The sequence below is a fragment of the Octopus sinensis genome, linkage group LG17 (genome assembly GCF_006345805.1).
Source record: "Octopus sinensis linkage group LG17, ASM634580v1, whole genome shotgun sequence".
NCBI lineage: Eukaryota > Metazoa > Mollusca > Cephalopoda > Octopoda > Octopodidae > Octopus > Octopus sinensis.
Genome location: NC_043013.1, coordinates 22,353,179 through 22,376,165, shown reverse-complemented (window position 1 = coordinate 22,376,165; position 22,987 = coordinate 22,353,179). Strand labels below are relative to the sequence as shown.

General features: G+C 36.2%; 1 protein-coding gene across 1 annotated transcript; it reads left to right on the top strand.

The window, feature by feature from the left end:
* Positions 1-859: 859 nt before the first annotated feature.
* Positions 860-21,331, top strand: LOC115220857 (zinc finger CCCH domain-containing protein 3). The gene is made up of 12 exons (XM_029791038.2): positions 860-1,009; positions 5,554-6,834; positions 10,751-10,814; positions 11,612-11,751; positions 12,092-12,205; positions 12,427-12,541; positions 13,609-13,776; positions 14,033-14,228; positions 15,490-15,635; positions 16,613-16,770; positions 16,887-16,938; positions 20,150-21,331. Exons 1-11 carry the CDS (start codon positions 934-936, stop codon positions 16,916-16,918), a joined length of 2,490 nt encoding a protein of 829 aa, XP_029646898.1. The 5' UTR covers positions 860-933; the 3' UTR covers positions 16,919-16,938; positions 20,150-21,331.
* The last annotated feature ends 1,656 nt before the right edge of the window (positions 21,332-22,987 follow it).

Here is a 22,987-nt window from a genome sequence, read left to right as displayed (position 1 = left end):
GTGCTGTCCCCACTGTGCTGACTGCTTCATCTCGGGCAAGGACGATGTGCTGCAACAGCTTGGGTTTCAAGGGCCCACAGCTGTTTAACTATCTGCCGAAGCACCTGAGGAGCCTCCATGGAGTGGATGTAGACGTTTTCAAACGTGAACTTGACCTCTGGCTCGCCGAGATCCCGGATGTGCCAATATCTAAGCAAGAAACTCAAAAGAGGGCAGTAGCATCGAACTCCATCCTTCACCAGAAGCCACCTCCGACAAAGGTGGAATGTGGAAAGATGAGTATAATGGCGGTGCTCCAGCATGGCCACAGTCATTGGACTGAAACATATAAAAGAATACACACACACACACACACACACATATGTATGTGTGTGTGTGTGTGTGGCTGTCCCCTCACCAGTGCTTGACAACCGGTGTTGGCGTGTTACGTTCCCGTAAGCTAGCGGTTCGGCAAAAGCGACCGATATTATTGGTACCAAGCTTAAAAAAAAAAAATCCTGCGGTCGATTCTACAAACAATTCTTCAAGGCGGTGCTGCAGCATGGCCGCAGTCTAATGCCTGAAACAAGTAAAGGGTAAAAAAAAAATGTGTGTGTGTGTGTGTGTAGTGAGTAGAAAGAAAGAAAAATCGATAAACTGAGTTTCTCCTAGTAAGTTCCTACAACTTGAACAGTTATCGTCGACACTGACGGAGGATCTATTTACTGCTGTGAATACACGGGTGTGAGATAAAGCATTTATTTGAGTGGGTGGCAGCGACCACGAAGCAGCGCGATGGCGGACCGAAGCAGTCACGGGGGGAGAAAAGAAAGAAACAAACAAATAAGAGAAACAAACGAATAAAACAAAACAAAAAAACCCCAAAAAAGTGGGTGTGCTGTGTCACATGACATCGTGACGTCATGTCTTATCCGGAAGTGTAGGTTTCACAAAATGGCCGAGCAACCTGGTTTGTCTTTGGAATTCCAAGACGTGAAGATTCTCAAACAAGAAATCTCCAAACTTTCAGGTAAAACAACCAAACATATACACACACACATAAATACAGAACAAACGGAAAACACAAATATTTATTTACTTATATTTTGGTAAACGCCATTTTGTTATAGAAACAATGTTTTGTTTGTTTTTTATTCTTAAAAATGGTTTCGAAAATTTTTATTCTTTAAAATTAATGGCAAAAAAACCCCCAAAATAATTACAAAATATTAACGAAAACCTGTATTAGATCTTTTTAAAAAAATTGTTTTTAGTAATCATATTTTTAGATATAAGAAAATCTTTGCTTTTTGGGTTTTTTCATGCTTAAATATAAACACTTTTTTTTTAAATTATGCAATTCTTCCAAATTTCTCCCCAAATTTTCTAAACTCGCCTTATTATTATTATTATCATTACTATTTTATATATATATTTTTTTCCCACTCTCAATTTTCTGTTATAAACCTGGGCAGCGTTACTGAAAACTGCGTCTTTTGATTCCTTGTTTAATAAATTGTTCATTTTTGTTAAATTCTCCTGAGTGAAAAAAGAAAAATATATAGCTTCTCTTAGTGAAAGTCAACTATATATATATATATAATATATATATATATAATATATATATATATATATATATTACCTTCAGCGTTTAATACAATGTATGAGTTAATTGCATTGTAATTAAAAACATTTGTGTATTAAGAATCTGGGTACTTAACCAACACCCATATCCCCTATGTTACTTTGTACTATCATCATCATCATCATACAATTGCAGCGTGGAAGGTTTTTGTAAGCCATTTAAGAAACACACAAAAGCCGTTCGATTCACTTCAACATTTAAGTTTAATTTGTCAAAATATTTTCGTTGCTAAAATCCGCGACCTGTTCACTGACAAAATATTTTGACAAATTAAACTTAAATGTTGAAGTGAATTGAACGGCTTTTGTGTTTCTTAATGGCTTACAGAAACCTTCCACGCTGCAATTGTTTTCGTTTCAGCACACGATCTCAGACCAAATCACTTGCTATGCAAGTACATCTCCGTATATATATATATATTATATATATATATATATATATATATATATATATATATATTACCTTCAGCCGTTTAATACAATGTATGAGTTAATTGCATTGTAATTAAAAACATTTGTGTATTAAGAATCTGGGTACTTAACCAACACCCATATCCCCTATGTTACTTTGTACTATCATCATCATCATCATACAATTGCAGCGTGGAAGGTTTTTGTAAGCCATTTAAGAAACACACAAAAGCCGTTCGATTCACTTCAACATTTAAGTTTAATTTGTCAAAATATTTTCGTTGCTAAAATCCGCGACCTGTTCACTGACAAAATATTTTGACAAATTAAACTTAAATGTTGAAGTGAATTGAACGGCTTTTGTGTTTCTTAAATGGCTTACAGAAACCTTCCACGCTGCAATTGTTTTCGTTTCAGCACACGATCTCAGACCAAATCACTTGCTATGCAAGTACATCTCCGTATATATATATATATATATATATATATATATATATATATCTTTATTGAGAGTATATATAAAACTCTGTGTGTGTCATTTGTTCATATTACTACTGGGAGTAAAAAAACTAATTGTTGAATATGGCAAGATTATTCTGGGTGGAGTTTGAATTAAGCTCTTTTTATAAATTAGTTCTTCATGTCACGGTTGAATTAAATCCTCAAATCTGTTTGGTTTTAAGTTGTTTTCAGTAAATCAGGAAAAGTGCTTTGGTTTCCTGGAAGATCGAATTGTTAGTGTCAATAAATGTAGCTGGGCAATAAGTATAAAGATATGACTAATTAAGTTGTATATTCTCATATTTCAACCCGAATGAATCAGTAAATAATTATTTAAATGAGTTTAGCCGTTGTTTGGACTTCTTTGACCGATGCATTCCAGCCATGACCAACTCTTGTTTTTCCCATCCACACAACCCAGAAGCACAATTGACTGACGTGTGTCTCTTTTGAAAATCGTTGTGACGTTTGGGAAATTTGGCTGCTATTTTTAGCGGGTCTAACCTTCGGCGCCTGTGTGTGCGTGTTGTATATTTGTTTAGCTCGAAGTCGACCTTATTTAGATTCCCAGGTATTTCTGTTCTAACCAATCCATTCTTCGCCCCCTCCTCGTACTATGAGAGAGATTTCGCTGTTATTTCTAGCAATCTCAGCTACCATGCAGAGGTTCCTCGGTTGGTCTGGGTGTATCCTAAAACACCGTCCGTCTCTGGTCTTTCAAACCTTTGTGTCCGATGAGTTTAGCAGCCGCCGTCCTATCTTCTCTCTCTCTCTCACACACACAATAAAGTACATGCTACCTCATTAATCAAGTATTGTGGTTTGAACGAGTTTTGCTTGCTGACTTTCAAACAGGTGGAGCAACAACTATGCTAAAAATCCTTCTCCTTATTTATCAGCAAAAAACGTCTCTCTTTATCGCTGTCTCGATTTAAATAACAATGAAATTATTGTATACACTGCTCAGGTGCACCACGCTGTATTATTTTGTGCATTCATCTTAAATCACAACCAAATTTGTTGACTTTTCTCTGCCAACTCCATTCGATATTAAAAAAGATGGTTGCTTTGTTAAAGAATAGCTTAATGGCTTAAGTAGTTTTATAGGTTCAGTACTTCCTTGTTTATAAAATATTCCAGTCGGCCCATCCTTTTATTTTTTTTCCAAATATTTTCAGAATATAAAATTTATAAAAGACTTTAAATTAAAGAAGAAATTAGTTAAGTAAAAATGTGTTCAAGGTTGCATAACTTATTTCTCTCCTCGTTTCCATGATTTTTATAATTTCAGTTGTAACATCTTCGATGAATTTTGGAAATTAGCCCCAGTCCTTTAATTCTTTTCGTGTTTGCAGACTCGATATATCTATCCTACGTTTTTAAACTTGTAATTTAGAAGAAGAAAAAAATAATAATCGAAAAAAGGTTGAAAAGAAGCAGTTTACAAACAGCCTGTTATATAATTAGAAACAAATTATGGGATGTGAATAGGTTCATTAAAAAAACCGAAGTCGTGAAAACGATGCTTTCTGTGGTCGTAATTTTTGTATAAAAATGAGTTCTGAAAAATAGTGTTCAAGAAGACAAAAAGACAAAAAAAGAGATGACCTTCTTGTATAGTAAAAAAAAAAAAGTGGCGATGTGTGTTGGGAAGGAATTGGCGAAAAGATTCTAAAATAAAAATGAAAAGAATCGTTATCTCCGATGTTTAAAGCAGGGAAAACTGAAATTAAGAAGTTCGAAAGGCAGGGCACATATCCTCGGCTGGCTGTTTTTATAATGGTCCTATTTTAGTAACATAAAAAGGGGGAAAAAACAAAAATATACAAGATGTGAAATGATAAGTCAAAGTACGAACGATGAAATGAACTTGTACTATTACTACTACATACATTGTGTGTGTGTGTGTACACACACAAACTGTTGCAAGAACACCACCTCCTCATTGTTTTATTGTTTCAATGATTTTCTAAAATAGGAAGTAACGCAAAGGCGTTCCAACTTTGGCCATCCAGTCAATACATCGTCTGCATACAATATATATCTATTAATATACTTTTAGAATTTTACTTGTTTCAGTAACACACTATCATGTAAAATGATTTCACACACACAAATATTCACAACAGGCTTCTTTCAGTTTCTGTCGATGAAATCCACTCTGAAGACTTTGGTTGGCCTTGGGGCTAGAGTAGGAGATTGTTTGTCCCAAGGTGCCATGGAGTAGGACTGAACCCGAACACATGTGGTTGCAAGTTGAACTTCTTAAATCACTTAGTCATACCTTTGCCTTTTAAATGATATACTGATTGGATGGTCATGGCTGGAAAGTTTTTGTGTAATTTTAAAATAATTCATAACATTTTCTTGATTTTAGTTTATGAAAATATCCCAAAATAAAACGAAAAGTAGTTTACGTCAATGATTTATTAAAAATATACATTGTCAGATTAAAAAAAAAAAAGGAGAATTAGAAAAGAATTTCCCATGTTTACATAAGTTGGGTGTGGAAGTTTTCATCCAGAAGAAATTATTTGTGGAATTCTCTGAGAGAGAAAAATAGAATTGGAAATATGACACAGCTTTAAAATATTTGCATTTATAAAATCTCATGTTGAAAATTTCTTGAAATGATCCCAATAAATTCAAATAAAAGAATGGATTTCTGTTACATTTATTTTTTTTTTCTTTGAGTTTTAAAAAGCATTTAGCACTTATAACCATTTTCAACTAATCATTTATCATGTGGCTTTGAGGTTTCAATGATGTGGTTGTATATTTTTGAAATGACATTGTAGAGTAGGTATGAGAGGCAGGATCTAACCAGTTGTCCAGAATAATGCAGAGTATAGGTCATTAACAGTTAATCATTGCATGCATTTGTTTTGTATTGTGTTTATGACTTGTTCCCAGGTCAACTTCTAGAATGTTCTACTTTCTAATCCCATTCCTTTCTGATAAAAGAAGCCTCTGCCACACACAGTCAGACAATCTCTAACTTTGTTTCACTTTGTTTAGGTTTGATCCAAAAAGAAAAACAAAGAAGAGCATTAAGCACTTGCCAGGGTAACACCTTAAGTTTTTCTCGATTTTCTAATCGTTTTACGAAATCTTCTCCCACTCCAACCTTGCCCACCAAAACATTCAGGTCTGGTACCTACTCCAGAATGTGTTACTTGAATTCAAAACTGACACAGGCGAAACCCAATCAAACTTACCAAAACTCCGCTTCAACCTCAAAGACTGTTGTTTCTAATAATTACTCCAATACTCTTCAGTCGCATTCCCTTTCTTCCAAGTTTTCATATCCTTTCAAATCAAAGAATTCGTATTCTATGTCAACCAAAATTCCCTGTTCATCGTCTCCATCAGCATCATCATCACAAAGTAATAATGAAGTATCGTCAACGTCATTATCATCACTGTCTTCACCCAATAAATCACTGAGTTTATTTGAAGCAAAATCCAAAATGGTTAAAAATGCTCAGGAAGATCTCATAAAAACTGAGGCCAAATTACAATGTTTAAAGACAACCTATGCTAAATTGTGTTCTTCAGCTCCATTCAGAACTGCTGCTTCTCAAAACACAAATGTTCAAGAAATTATTCATCCTAAAGACACTGCAACTAAATCCATAACATCTCCAGTCAAAGAGAAACCTTCAGAGCCTTCTCCAAAACCTGTTGCTATTAAACAGCCAACTTGTTTCAAGAACACAACAAAAGCACATGCTATTAAACTGTCTCCAAAGACTTCTCACATTAAATCTGATGTTTCTCTCAAATCTTGGATTCGAATTCCATCTGCGAAAAAAGCCCCTCTCCTGCCTTCGTCATTGACTGTATTTCCTCAGCATTTCTCTTCTCAACACCTGTCTACAGTTCCACAGAAACCAGTTCCGCAATCCTCCAAAAGTCTCAAATCTCCGTTGGTGCAATGTCATCGGTATAAAATTGTCAGGAAACCTGGTGTCAAGAAGCCGACGACGACTCCACTGCCTAAAAGTACCAAAATTCTTAAACAAAACAATCTTACAACACCATTTAAGCTAATCAAGAACCAGTCTGCCTCCTCTCCATCTTCCAGTTCAGTTAGTCTTCCACTGAGAAAGACAGGATATTCCTATTTTTCTTCAAAGAGCCTCTTGCGTGCAAGAGCTTTAAACCGAAATGCCAATTCTGTGATTGCCAAAGACTATAAAAAGAGGCTTGCTGCATTGTTAATTGATTTTGGCAAAGTTGCTTATCGCCCAAAGAAATTAGCTTCCAACAACTTATCCAAACAAAAGCTTGTCAATGGTGAGTATTTTCTTATAATTTTAAATCTTTTGACTTTCTTTTACCAAGCTGGCTGAAACCGGCTCTGGCTCTGTAGTACAAATGTTATGTTTTCATAAGTTTTGAATTAAAATCTTTCACCAAACCTTAGTTGCAATTAATGTTCCTAACACTAACTTAATGATAACTAAGTTATTTTACTAAATTCTTTGTTATATTTTAAATAATTGAGAGGAAAACAGGGCATCTCAAAATAAATACAGTAACGAAAGGGTTAAAGTTTATTTAAAAAAAAATATCTCCACAGAATTTCTTCTTGTTAGCATTGATTTGACCATTGTGCCAAACTGTTGATGTTTGCTGAACAAATTGGAGCAAAGAAACTGCTACCGGCACTTTTCATTAACCCCTCATTAATCCTTTTATTTTAATAAGTAAATCAAAATGAAAGAGTCAGTCCCTTGATCTTCTTAAACTATTCCAGAGTAACAAGTCACTCAGTTTAAATGTCACTCAATTTGCAGATTGAGGGCTGTTGGAAAAATAGGGGCAGGCTGAGAATTCCAGAAGACTTATAAAATCAGGGTGAAACAAAACTGGATAGCATGCAAGAGATGGGGGTTAGTCTGTGTGTAGATGTTAGTTGAGAGGAGCCCATCCCATTGTAGTAAATAATCATCCTCATCATTTAGCATCTGTTGTCCATGCTGGCATGGGTTGGACAGTTTGACCTGGGCTGGCACACTGGAAGGCTGCACCAGACTTCAGTCTGGTCTGGCATGATTTCTATGGCTGGACGCCCTTCCTAACACAAACCACTGAGTGTAATGGGCTCTTTTATGTGCCAGGAAATTGTATTTGTGCAGACTAGTAGCTGAAGCACATTGGTGAGGGAAGCTTTACTAATCAGTTGAATGGGTTTTTATTTTGATTGCTGTCAAGTGTGTGTGTGTGTGTGTGTGTGTGTGTACAACAGTATTTTTCTAATGTGAATCATAGTGTGAGTTTTGTTAAGGGGCAGCAAATGGTTATTCTATATTGACGAATCTTAGCTTTTGTGAGGCAATTTTCTGAAATATTTGATAACCGTAAGAGATGATCCGGCACCATAACATCATGTATTTGTGGAGCTTTTAGATTTTTCATTTATTCCTGATTAACCCCAGGTGTTGCACTCCTGGGAGTCAGATAGTGGGTTTGATTTCTGCACCGGATGGTATGTTCTTGAGCAGAACTCATTCCATTCCATGTTGCTCTAGTTCTGTTTGGGGACCAGCATGTTAAAAGAATAGGCCCAGTGTCCCTTCTGCGTGCCATAAAAAGCAAATAAAAGAGATTGAGGTAAAAACCTTGTAAGGCCTCTACTAGCAACGACCGCCCAAAACAGCTGCATGGGTTGTTGCGTGAGTGGTGCTGAGGCCTCTTCTGTCAGCAGTGAAGAATCACCAACAAATGCTGGATGCAGCAGTGTACTGTTACAGTGCATACCCCTATACAACAACAACAACAACAACAACAACTCACAATCAAAGGCCCTCCTAACCAGGACTTCCTGGTTTTATTTTCTAAGGGTATCTAAGAACTCATTATCCACTGTATCCTTTCTTTTTTCCAGATGATGTGAAGTAAATTTGGTTAGTGTTCCTGTTAGGTTGAGCAACCATTTTAAAGGCTCCTTGCAGGTCTCCATTGTGAAGGTTTTAGATTTTTATGTCTTTTTGGAAACAGACTAGATCGTCTGTTTTGAAGTCACATTTGGACCTAATTATGTGTGTATATGTATGCACGTGTTTGTGTGTGTGTGTGTATACTGTAGTTTATAGACAGGTGTTCTCTATATAGAATACACGCTCAAGAGGGTTGAACTTGAGCTGGTAGATGAGTAAATGTAATAAGAAGCAAGTTAGGCTATTCGATTTACACAGAATATTAAAATACATTTAATAGGAAAAAATGTACTTGGGTGCGGATATAAAATAGTCTGACTTACACAATATAATATATATATACGGCAAATAAGTGGAGAGGATACGAAATCGACAGACATCAGCCAGTAGATATTCCAGTATCTCTATGCATTCCAATGTATTGGATTGATACACATGCATTAGTGGTACAGATTATCAAATAGAAAGAGTTGGTAATTGCAAAGACGAGAGTGTGGAAGCATATAAGCGTATAGGAACGAGTGATCAATTGAGCAAATTGTCTATAAAATTGAATGGGTGTGTAGGTGCCTACACACCCATTCGGTTTTGTAGACACTCGTTCCTATATGCTTCCACACTTTTGTTTTTGCAATTACCAATTACCAAATCTATTTGATAGTCTGTACCACTAATGCATGTGTATCAATCCAATACATTGGAATGAATAGACATACGGGAATATCTACTGACTGATGTCTGTCGATTTCGTATCCTCTCCACTTTCTTATTTACCGTATATATATATATATATATATATATATATATCATCATCATCATCGTTTAACGTCCATTCTCCATGCTAGCATGGGTTGGACGGTTCGACCGGGGATCTGGGAAGCCAGAAGGCTGCACCAGGCTCCGGTCTTATCTGGCAATGTTTCTACAGCTGGATGCCCTTCCTAACGCCAACCACTCCGTGAGTGTAGTGGGTGCTTTTTACGTGCCACCTGCACAGGTGCCAGGCGAGGCTGGCAACGGCCACGGTCGGATTGGTGTATTTTATGTGCCACCGGCACGGAAGCCAGTCGAGGCGGTGCTGGCATCGGCCACGATTCGGATGGTGCTTTTTACGTGCCACCGACACGGAAGCCAGTCGAGGTGGCACTGGCATCGGCCAGGCGCTGGCATATATATATATATATTCTGTAAGTCGGACTATTTTATATCCAACCCATGGTAGCATGGAAGACATGTTAAATGATGATGTGATGTCTATTTATTGGTTCATGTTGAGATTAATGTAGAGGTATGTAGCCAGTAGTACTCCAAGCCAAAATTCCGCTGTTGTTTCTGTAGCTCCAAGTTTTAGTACTTAACCTCCTGGCACCACTCTCCCTCGTTACCATTTGTAACCTCAGAATTTGTGAGAACAGCTGCCATCATGTGTGTCCTCTTCCCTGCTCCTACATTAATTATTATTTAACAATTTAATACATCTTGCATATATTTCAGATTGTAGAAGATACAGAATTTATGAGTATTCACAGCATTAAATCATTGATGACTATAATAATGATTAATTAAATTCTGATTGTCATCAATGATTAATTAATGCTTTAGTTACTCATAACAATTAGGCGAGTCTTGGCATTTACTGTTTCATATCTCTTTGTCAGTAATTATCCAGGTACTTTAAGAATCTCTGACCCCATCTACTCTTACTCATAAAATATTGATAATAAATCGATGACAGTGCCGCCTGATTGGCACTCGTGCTAGTGGAACGTTAAAAGCACATCCGAGCGTAATTGTTGCCAGGGTCACGGATTGGCTCCTGTGCCAGTGGCACGTAAAAAGCACCATTTGAGTGTGATCGTTGCCAGTGCTGCCTTACCTGCACATGTGCCAGTAGCACGTGAAAAAACAACATCCGAGCATGGTCATTGCCAGTGCCACTGGACTGTCTCCCATGCAGGTAGCACGTAAAAAACACCTTTTGAGCCTGGTGATTATCAGAACTGCCTGACTGGCCCTCATGCCGGTGGCATGTAAAAGCACCCACTACAATCTTGGAGTGGCTGGCATTAGGAAGAGCATCCAGCTGTAGAAACTTTGCCAGATCAGATTGGTGCCTGGTGCAGCCTTCTGGCTCGCCACTCCTTGGTCAAACCGTCCAACCCATGCTAGCATGGAAAGCGGACGTTAAATGACGACGATGATGATGATGAAACACATTGCATATTATTGATAATAATATTTTTAACATTTAATTTTTTTTCCATTTCCAGTATCTGTTTGTCGTACACCAAGTAAGAAGACTCTTGGAAAAACCAATATCCCACCAAAGTTCAAGTGAGTCCTTTTTAAGTTGAAATTCTTGGAAAGAGATGAGTTTTTTGCAGAAGAATTTGTTAAAACCATGTCTACTATTATTTGATTTCCAAATACAAAAAATGTCCAAGCCTGCAATATCCAAATTCCCACTTTTTATAGCTAAGGCTGCTACTTGTCTCTTGGTCAAATAAAACTAACAAAAAAAACTCACAGATTGCTAACTGTGACCAAAGGCTAAGCATCAAAGATAACAATCATACAGCAGTGGTGTGTTGCTCTTGTAGATTTCTCAAAACCATATCTCAACTGCTAAAGTTGATTTATGGGTTTCTCTTAACTTGATGCTCACATATTAATGCCATTCTGATGGTAATTAATGAAGATTACTGCTACTACATACATCTCTCTTTTCAAACCAACCTGCTCGACACTGCTCCTGGTTCTGTTGCTTTCAGACTTCATGGTTTGAAATAATCTAAATTAGAAATTCCCATCAGAATTTCAGGTCGTCTCTCAAATACCAACTTAACAGTTAATTTCACTGAATTCTGGGTCTAAATTAATTGAAACAAAGGCATTGTGTGTGCTAATCAGACCACAGTGAGTGTTGTACCAAAGGAGAAATTCACAATTTGTTAAATATATCTCAAGAGTTACTTTGATTTTGAAAGGTTTAAAATGGTTTTCAATTTTAAACTGGGCAAAAAACGTTTTATGTTTGTGATTTCGCAAACTTCTATTATTTTCTTCGTATTAACCCTGAAATGCTATTTCTATGTTTTCACTTTCATGTTTGGTTTATGTTTTAATAAAAGGATGAAGATTGATCGACGTCGAAGACTATCTCGAAAGTACAGTCCATGTCTGCAGTTGAAATCATCTCCTTTTTCTCTCATCAAGACTCCTTTGAAACTGAGTGGATATCGGAGGAGCTCTGCTGCTGCTGCTGTTAAACGTAAGGAACTTTAATAGTTTTTCTATGTCAGTTTGAATGAAAAAGCAGTTTCCAGAGAAAGTTTACATAGACACGTAATCTCTGTTATGTAGCTTTTATTTTAAAGTGTTTTCACATCTTTTTTTCTTTCAGTGATAACCTTAGATGGGAAAGGTTTTTCAAATGTTTTAACTTAAGCCATTTCATACAAAGGTAGTAGCAAGAACATACATTTAGTTGAGCTTAATCTGTGTTGTTTCGAATATACTTCTAAGAATTACAAGACCCCCCCCCCCTCTCTCTCCCTAGCACTTTGATTAAGCCTTCGTTATATCTTGTCTTTTATCTTTCTTTTCTACAGGTGCCCACTTTAGTAAATTTAACAGCCTGAAAACTATTACAGTACGAGGAGTGAAATTTCATGTGGAAGCTGGTGGGAAGACACTCCGTCGAATGAATACCAAAACTGGATCAGGTAGTTATGTGGATTGAAATGCTTTGTTTCTGAGTGTTAAATGTTTCATTTGTGAGCAGAGTATCAAATAAAAACTAACTCACCGTAATGTTTTTGCAAAAATTTGAATTGTTATTTCATATTAGTTTTTCTTGTTGGTAATTTAGATATTTTTGCTCTGAGATTTTATTGCAGTAAGAAGAGGTAATAAGTTGCATACTTTTAATTACTTTTAATTGCAGGTTCTGCTTCTCGCTTGATGGGACTTAGAAAGCTGAATATTGCTGGTGTTGTGTATACTCAAACATCTGGTGGTATGTTGAAGAGAGTCGATAACCCAACAGTTGTTATGGCAAAGTGAGTTTATTGTCTTCTCTCATAGTTTTATAAATATATTAAGTAAAATTGGGCCATAAATCTCTCATTTCAAACTGTTCCTTTTAACCTTTTCATTACTGAATTTTTAATTGAAATAGGGTGTATTAACTTAATCCTTAAACCTGAGTTTTAGATTTGTTTTTTAATGTTACTCTAACTTCATTTAGTATAATGTGTTGTAACACGGATTAAAAGGATGCTTGCTTTTATCTAGAAACTTGAAAATAGAAATACATTCTTGAGTTTTTTTGATTTTTTTTTTTTTTGTGAAATTGCTTTATATTCCTTTGTAAAACCTCTTAGATTTTAGAAAATTACTATTTTAAAATCTCACGAGAGATATTCGGCAACAGTACTTTGTAGTAAAGATATTTTGCCAACATAACATGGCAGTCCTGGTTTAAGATGAATGTTGCTGTAATTTAGCCCCAGGAGACATCATTTCCAGCTGGCTATACAACACGATCTATGTCCTTATATTTTCGAACAAGGAAATCTAGCACCCCCACTCAGCTAGATCCCCTTGTTCAATGAAAGAAAATAACCTGGAAATCGCGATACACAGATATTGTTTTGAACTGAGTTGGGGTGCTAGATTCCCTTGTTCGAAAATATAAGGACACAGATCATGTCGTATAGCCAGCTGGAGACGATGTCTCCTTGGACTAAATTACAGCAACATTCATCCTAAACCAGGACTGCCATGTTATGTTGGCAAACCATCTTTACCCTTAGATTTTGTTACTTCTTTTTAGAGAAATTACAAGGAACAAGTTGATATTGTATCATTGGTAGAGGCTCGACCATCTGTTAGATATATGTCTACCTGCTGATTGCAGTGTGTCTAATAAAGGCAGGAAGATCAATTAGGTAATAAAGCATCAAGCCACCTGGCAACTGGTGAATTGTTAAAATGGTTCGGGTTTTGGGTTGAATTATGTTTCAAAAAACGTTCTTCCTTCCATCTTTGCATTTGATTTTACTCTTTTTTTGTAAAGTTTAAATGTTATTTCTTTCATGACTGATTCTTTTCTTGTTTATTTTAGTCGTGTGGTCACTCGAAGTATTGCCACGGCTGCAGCCAGGCTACGGAAAGGTTATTCAAAGCCGCCAGCACAGAAGCCGTGTCTGTTTTATAATCGATTTGGAAAGTGTAACAAGGGAAACAAATGTCCTTACGTTCACGATCCAAAGAAAATAGCCGTCTGCTATCGGTAAGTGTGTGTGTGTGTGTGCAGGGTTGGCTGAGTATGTGAGAAAAGAAAGACTATTTGTAATTCAAAGGTCCAGCTTTTGCTTGTAATTTACATCAAGAGTACAACTGTTTGTGGTAATGAATAAGTAGTTCCAGTGATTGATAAATTAGTAATTATTGTCAAACCGACAGAATATCCATTTGCTTTGAGTGTCTGTTGTAACTATCTTCTTGTCTTCTGTTTCTGGTTCTAAAATATCACCTTTCTCCATCAGAATGATTCGAGGCGGTTGTAAAGTAGAAAACTGCCCATTCTACCATCAGCTCTCAAAGGAGAAGATGCCGAGCTGTTCTTACTTCCTGAAAGGCCAGTGCAATCGGGATAACTGTATCTATCCACATGTCAAAGTGAATAAAAATGCCATCATTTGCGAAGACTTCCTCAATGGCTATTGTAGTTTAGGAGAGAAGGTAAGTTGGTCGAGTTACCTCCCTTGACGCGTGTGTGATGTCGGCATTTTATATGGAAGATATTAAAGCAATTTTTTTCAGTTGGTTGATGCTTTCCCTTTAATTTTGAAAGGTTCTTTTTGTATTTAAGCTGTGGAAATAAAGAGGCAAGCAATTTTAAGTGTTATGTTTTATAGAATCTTTAAAATTAGGCATTTTATATATTGTTCCATTGGCTAAGAACTGGCCTTGCTAAGAACATTTAATATTTTTGCTATCACAGTTAAAAAAAAAAACAAAAAAACTATCACTTTTTTACTCTAATTATTTTTAATTTTCAATTTCTAAATTTCTGAATCAACATTTGTTGATGAGATATGGAATGAACCAGAATACATAGAACAATCCATTATGAAATAGGTGTTGCCAAGTTGAAAGCTTAAAGCTGTGGACATGTTGATTAGGATTAAGATGATCTTTGTTGGTACATTTATGATTTCATATAAGATGATTACAATCCAAATGATATTTGAATTGGTTTTGTTTTGTTTCTTTTTAATCAAAAACCTAACTAGTCTTACCTCTAAAATTATATGTGGATGTGTCTTACTAAATTAATTACTAACTCAATTGATGTTTTCTTTTTACTTAGGTTCAAAGTTTCACATTTCTAGGTGAAGAGACGTGACATTTGTACCCTTATTTTTTTCAAAGGATATTAGCAACATAATTGGAATGGATCTAGCAGAAGATCTTTGTTCAGTCCGATTCTCTTAAGAACATAAGTTTATATCAACAACTCTTGCTCCATCCAGTTTGTTCTCCGATTTTGTACTTTTAATAGCCTCACTGTTGTTCTTCTCTGTTCACCCCTAGATATTTGAATTTTTATTTTGTCATCCAAAGATGACATGAATTTCCCCCGTTTCATGATATAAGGAAATTGAAAGAATTTTTTTTTTTACCCCTCTTCTGTCTCATAACTTTTGACTATGCAAGGATTTGCACTTAGCATAGTAAAATAACCAAATACCCATTAATTATATACAATAGCAATGTTATGGTAAAGGACTCATCGACTGGTGATGTCTAATTTACTGATAGGTAAACTAAGTTCATTAAAAGAAGTGTTTTTCCTGCTAAACAAAACAACAGTAATTTCAGGGTGTACAGAATTGGTCCTTTCTGTGTGGTTTGTTGCCATGACTATCAGTCTGTTGATATTATCTGTAGCCTGTTTTAACAATTGCTTCAATTCTTTGGCTCCCTTTTAATGTTCCAGTGTACTCGGAAGCATTCCCTTGTTTGTCAGAAATTCCGTGAGAATCAAGTTTGTAGCCACCATGCCTGTAAGTTCAATAGCCGTAAGAAGATCTCCAAAGACGGCCCAGGAAAATCTAAAACTGTTGTGGTGAAGCGGAAAAGAACGTAAGTTGACAGATTTCATTTTTGGCTTGGGCTCAGCCTCGTTTTGTAACAGCGTGCCAGCCTTCGTTACCATGTTTTATTTAGGCTTCCTATTACTGGAATGAAAAGTAGAGGGGGTGGGAAGTGTAGCAGGGAGTGTATGTATTTATTTCTGTTGATTGTCTCTGTTTTACACATAATAATGTCTATTGCAACATTCTGCATAGGTAAGGATGGAACGATACTATGGAAATACATTTCATAAACCTAGAATATGCACTTTATATATATATATATATATATATATATATATATAGGCATTTGAAAAATACACAAATATAGTTTGTTGAACTTTATACATGCTGGATTTCAGCCGAGCGTTCTGTATCTAGTTCTAGAAATTATGATTGTAAACGACAGACTATGCTGATGATCTTGCAGATGTTTGCGTATCCATATACATAAATATTAACAAGTGAAACTAATTAGTACATAGGTAATCGTTTTTTTTTATTTCATATATTTTCATTTGTCTTGCTTATTTTTACACTTTGGTTTTTTGCTGAATTTTTTCTTGAGAACACATTCTTCATGGAAAATGGCGATTTTGATGTCTATATCTAGCATATAGGCTGTCCATTTTTTTAGTGGTCAGTCCTCTAAATTTTGTGTGCATATATATATATATACACACACACACACACAAACACACACACGTGTATTTTGAGATTTGTTTAATCCTACACTTTTATGAAATATTCTTTTAAAATGAGTTTTAAAAAAACTTATATACTATAAATTAGAGATCATGTGATTTTATTCACTGTGATCTGCAACTTTATGGCTGTAGCTGCCACTGGTGCAGCTGCAGTCAGTATTAGCTGTAAATGTGCACTTGTTACTAATTGCACAGTTTTAGCCAATGTTTGCCAGTTGTTTTTGTGACTGGAGCCAAGTAGTCTTGCAACTGTTTTGGGTGAATTGTTAATATTTTTCAGGAACTCCAAGTCTTCTACAGCAGCAAAATGCCGTGTAACAAAGAAAAGCTTCCCAGAAGAATTGGCCAGTCTGTCGTTTATTTCATTGGTCAACTCCTCCGATGAATCACTGCTGGACACTTCAACTACTTCCAATACGAATGAAATGAAATCACCCAGTAAGGCTTTTGTCTTTTCTTTTTAATTTTGTCTCCCTTTTTTTCAAGCACTTCTTAGTATTTACACACAAAACTCTTCTTTTCGTGTTATGATTGTTTTTCATCATTGCTTTCAGAAGAGACCCTACGTATCAAGCCTCGCCTTTGAATTGTAAAGTAACACTGCAGGTACTTTGTTTCCTTTTATTTTATTCTCAATAATAATTAGGATTGGAAGAAGGGTTTATGCAGAAATGAAGGGAGGGAAAGACAATTCAACTCAAGTATTTGTTTCTAAGTGTGCTGCAAAAGAATTATTGTTGTTGTTGCTTGTGTCTGTGAAAGAAATTGGGGAGAGAAATCGATTTTCCTATTCTGATGTTATTCATTCACAAACTTTAAGATTCCTTTGTAACTTTAATGTCTCTTGACACGAGCCTTCCTTTAGACAGGACATGGGTGACTTTTTCTCTGGACAATGTTCTGTCTTAAACCTAATTGAGGAATTCCGCTCCGAGGTATAATCCTAGTTATTTCATCCCTGTGATAACCTCATGTAGACATGTTTGACTTTTCATGGACAGTTGGTGATTAATCTTGTCCGAGATCATGTATGGTGTGACAAGAAATAGATATGTTGCCTAGCGGCTTATGTATTTCTCATGAAATGGCTACAACTGGGAATTGAGGCTAAAATACGAACCTAGAGTCCTGGAAGCTTGACTCATTTCTCGGGTGTTGGAACCTTTGATCATGCAGTGTATTTCTCTGATGAGTCTCCTTATATTTTTGTTGCTTTAGGACAAGCCTGGTTTAAGCAAAATCTCACACTGCAACATTTCTTTGCCATTGTCTCATTTTGTTGTGTTACCTTGACACCTTACAGTTCTAACCTTACACCTGCTTCTCTCACTGAAACACATTTGCTGCTGGCACCACAACATGGCTGGCAATAAAAATTGAAATTGCCTGAAGTCCAAGGAATATAAAAAAGGAAAATTCTTTCAATTATGCTGTTATCTTAGTCTTTCTGGCAGTTAATTGTATACACAAACACACACACACATATATCTGTGTATATATATGTGGATTTGTATGCCTGGCACACACATGAGTGACGTTTTGAAGTTCAGTCTGCCACCGTATGGTCATGGAATCGATACCCCTGAGGTGGGGTGGGGACCCTTCTATTACAGCTGCACACCGACCAAACATGCCTTGTGTATGAAATTTGTGTGTGCTGTGTCTAAGTATCAGTGGATGCCATCATCAATATTGGCCACAGTGAAATATTGTGACAGCCTTCACTTTCTCTTTTGGACAAATTCTCTGCGGTTCAGCAGACTTTCAAGCACCTGGTGGAACATAATGAGCACCTTATTTGAAAAACGAGTGTTGGCCACTGGAAGGGCATCCAACCATAGAAGATCTGTTTCTGAAATTTTGTCTAACCGATACTGGCCTAAAAGAATGGATGCAAAAACCATAACAATGATAAATATATAAATTAGGTTGGGGAAGATTCCTAGGGACACCATCTGCATGAAACTTAGTAGTAATGAGGTTGCTAACAAGACAGAATTACTTAGTGGCAAGAATTGATTGTTTTTCAGTTTCACATATGGTCAATAATAGTTTTGCATTTTGGTCAGTAGACTTAACTATGTCAAAGGATTCACTGAGTCACGCAGCAAACTGCTTGATAGGATTGTAGTTAATTGGTGCTTCAACCATTAATTAATTCCTTCCCTTGCCTCATCTTGCAAGAGCTGGAGAGTTTCCACTTGTTCCAAAAGGCCAGAGTTCTATGAGCCTCTCGAATGATTTCATTAATCTTAGTAAACCAAACAGCAGAAAGTAGATTTATAAACATAATCCATTGTTCTGCTATGGGAACTTCTCTTTCATTAAATCCATCCTTTCATAAGGTTTTGGTTTAACTTATTCACATGGAAACCTCTACAAATAAGTGGCGCCTCCTTTTTACTCTGAATTGCTTTAGTCCTGGAAGGTCACTGCATCCACCTACCTGGTCCCTTTTCAATTCATTTTTTCCCCCTTTTCTTAGACTAAACAGGAGTCTACAATTCTTTAAGGTGAGTTGCTAAATATATTTCCTAATGTAAAACTATATTAACCCTTTAGCATTTAAAGTGTCCCCTACAACCCAAATATCCTGTTTTATGGTCAATCTCTTTAAATCTGGCCTCTCACCTCTTCCCTATTATTCTAAAAAAAAAAATAAACAATTTTATCATCAAAATCTCAAATATTAATTCTAAGCAATGTGTCTATATAAAGCCTTTTATTGGACAGAGTAAGCTGGATGCTGAAGGGTTGTGGGTTGATGTTTAGAAATATGCTGTTAAAACCAATATTTCAAGTGTGACATATTTAGGCTTTTTATGTAGTCCACAGCAACGATTGATGTCAATATAAAATGCTGAAAGGCGTGGAGTGGCTGTGTGGTAAGAAACCTGCTTCCCAACCACATGGTTCTGGGTTCAGTCCCACTGCATGGCACCTTGGTCAAGTGTCTTGTACTGTATGTAGCCTTGGGCTGACCATGGCCTTGTGAGTGGATGTGGTTGATGGAAACAGAAAGAAGCCCGTTAAATGAGAAGGGATCGGTAGTTGTGGTGATTTGCTATATTTGAGAAGGCACATTAAGTAAAATTTGGGGTCCTCCATAGCTACGGGCTTGTCTTTTGCAGATGCCAGTGACACGTAGAATGCACTCGTGCCAGGGCTGTGCAAATGCACTTGTGCTGGTGGCACGTAAAAAGCATGCGGCACATGCTGTGCAGTGATTGTCTTTAGGAAGGGCATCTGGCTGTAAGAGACTTGGCCAAAACAAACTATTGGAATCTAGACAGCCCACCCCCACCCCACCCCCGCAGCTGGTCAGCTCCTATCAAACCGTCCAACCCATGCGAGCATGGAATACAGATGTTTGACGATGATGTGTTTGTGTTTGTCTCCCACCACTTAACTGGTGTTGGTGTGTTTATGTTCCTGTCACTTAGCAGTTTGGCAAAAGAAATCAATAGAATTGGTGCCAGACTTAACAAAATAAGTGCTGGGATTGATTCCTATGGCTAAAAATTCTTAAGGTTGATGCCCCAGCATGGCCGCAGTCTAATGAGAAAAGATACTGGTAAATTATTGGTTATATAAGGTTTACTTTTTATACTTTTTTATTACTGGTCCTTTTCTCTATTTCTCTTTTTTTTTTTTTCTTTCTTTCTTTTGCGATAAATAATTTTCTAGAATTGTTGATTGAATTTTAAGCTTTTAGCTGTTTAAAATATTTCTTGTGTGAAACAAAGAGAAAAAAACCAAAATTTCTTTTTAACCACGCATATCGTGGTTGTTTCTTTTTTTCTGCTCTTTCCCACAGCCACGAAACCATTTTCTTGCCTTGAGTTGAACTTGAACCCTGGACATTACTGGTTTGTTTTTTTATTTTTTTTTTCGCCTGCTAAAATTGGATTCCCTGGTTTGTACTTTGGTCTTCCATATGGAAGCCCTTTCTTTTTCCCTTCTTTTAAACATTCTTTATCCATCATTTCTTTAATTTCATTATTTCTAGTTTTTAACCTGTCCGACTTTAAGACAGGTGATCTTCTTTTCGAAGAAGACTTGGCAAACATGAGTTAATCTTCATTATTTTATTAAGACCCTTTCTATTGTAGAATGACATTTAAAAGTTTTCTTCTCTTTTTTATTATCTTTTTGTTTTTTTTTTTGTTTTGGTTAGATCTGTTCATCTTAACCCCCCACCACCTGATATCTCTGCTGTAGCATGATTCTAAACTCCCAGAAAGCTCTTTAGATTCTCAATTATAGCAGTTGAAACTCAATACTCAGAGTTTTTGTATCTTAATTTAGATCATTATTTTTCTCTCCTAAAGTGTTAGTTTTTTATTCATTAAGCAAGTCTCTCCATTGCTTCATTTTTCTGTTGCCTTTAACTGAACATCATTGTGAGTGTGAATGCTTGAACTGAACAGTAATGCGGACAAGTCTATCACGTTTCCACTGTTACTTCGTTTCCTCCCTCTTTCATTCTGAACAAAGCAAATTTTGTTACTTTCTCATCCTTTCATATTCATCTTCTTTTTTCTTGCTCAATTGGAAAATCTGAATTATTTACAAAAAACTTCCCTGTTCCACCATCTTTTTATATGATCCTAAAATAGGTTTAGTCTTGGATGATCAATCCTTTATTTATTGATAATCTTGTTTAATGTAATTAGCAACAAAATCAACTGGACGCCAATAGAATGCCACTTTGGTAACCTTTTACACCAATTAAGGTCAAACGAGACAAAAGAAATATATGTATATAAAAAAAAACTTATACACAAACACACATACTAAAAAATAAACAAATAATGGGTTTTTGTTTTTTACATGAAAACCTTTTAAAATTTTCTGTAATTTTTAGTATGAACTTTAAAAAGAAATGAAAAAAAGAGTGAAAATAAAGATTTAAAAAAGATACAGATGATTAAATAAAGATTATTTAAGAACAAATATATTTGGCCGATTACTTATTGAAAAATTTAAAAGAAAAAAATTAAATGAAAATCTTGAGTTTGTAAAAAAATGTAAAAATGTATTGAATTTTGGAAAATAAAAACAATTGAAATATTTTTTGTTTTATGTTTTTTCCTTTAGTTTTGTTGAATAAAAAAAAAAATCGATCAATTTGTGTATATTATTTTGTAATAGCTGTCTCTTTATTTTCTTGTTCATTATCCTTTTGTTTTTCATTTGCTTTAGTCATTGGACTGTGGCCATGCTGGGGCACTACCTTTCTAAAGTATTCTTCCATTTCTGTCAGTTAATCCTGTTGGGGCCATGGTTCTAACAGAATATTTCTGTAAATGTTTCAAGTAATTTTGAAAAAAAAAATCAGCCATAAATGCAGGAGTGGCTGTGAGGTAAGTAGCTTGCTTACCAACCACATGGTTCTGAATTCAGTACCACTGCATGGCACAAGTATTAGGCTTACAAAGAATATGTACTGGGGTTGATTTGTTCAACTAAAGGCAGTGCTCCAGCATGGCTACAGTCAAATGACAAACAAAAGAAAAAAAAAATTGGAAATGGAGCCTCTGTTAAGAGATGACACAGAACCGAGTTGATTGGCAATTCTCTGTAGTTGAGAAAACCTGTTCATCTGAGCGAAAACGGAAAATTAAATACTTCTACATAGGTCAATGGTCCAATTGAATGCTAAGATGTGTCTGGAAGCCCAGTTTCATGTATCTCACCATTGAAAAGGGATTGTGGATCCAGAGGATTAAGCAACACCAAGGGTCTGCATTGGATCCCATCCCATGGCATCTTGGGCTCGTGTCATTTATTCTGACTCGAGTCTTGTCAGAAACTGCATTGGATTCTTTTTTTTTTTTTCGTTTTCCAAAATCTGTAAAAGAACTTCTAATGTTATACTTAAGCTTAGAAGTCATGTGATTTCTTGATCATGAACTTCCTAATTGATGGGCACCAGAGGTAGGTATGATGTTGTGTACTTTTTTCTCTTTCCTATTCATGAGGGAATGAAGATCGGAAGATGGAGGTGCAATGGCCCAGTGGTTAGGGCAGCAGACTCGCGGTCACAGGATCGCGGTTTCGATTCCCAGACCGGGCGTTGTAAGTGTTTATTGAGCGAAAACACCTAAAAAAAGCTCCACGAGGCTCTGGCAGGGGGTGGTGGTGATCTCTGCTGTACTCTTTCACCACAACTTTCTCTCACTCTTACTTCCTGTTTCTGTTGTACCTGTATTTCAAGGGGCCGGCCTTGTCACTCTCTGTGTCACGCTGAATATCTCCGAGAACTACGTTAAGGGTGCACGTGTCTGTGGAGTGCTCAGCCACTTACACGTTAATTTCATGAGCAGGCTGTTCCGTAGATTCGAATCAACCGGAACCCTCATCGCCGTAACCGACGGAGTGAAAAAAAGAAAAAAGAAGATCGGAAGACATTACATACTGCTTCTACTGTGAGCATTATGGATAACAACTCTAATGAAAACCTCTCCTGGATCAGTTTATTGAGCAATGAATGATTACCAGCTTGATACCAAAACCAAGAACTGTATTAATTTATAGATTAAAGAAGAGCAAATCTTTGGTTATGTTAGTTAGTTAGTTAATTTGGCTCAAAAGCAAATAGCAAGGCCATGTAGGGGGACATGGAGTTAAGTACAGGGTGGTGTTCATGTAA

Bases quoted from the DNA above. Each gene is read 5' to 3' on its own strand.
- LOC115220857 (XM_029791038.2), top strand. From the start codon at position 934: ATGGCCGAGCAACCTGGTTTGTCTTTGGAATTCCAAGACGTGAAGATT. The intron at 10,815-11,611 runs GTGAGTCCTTTT...TTTTAATAAAAG, and splicing joins AATATCCCACCAAAGTTCAA to GATGAAGATTGATCGACGTC. The intron at 15,636-16,612 runs GTAAGTTGACAG...AATATTTTTCAG, and splicing joins GTGGTGAAGCGGAAAAGAAC to GAACTCCAAGTCTTCTACAG.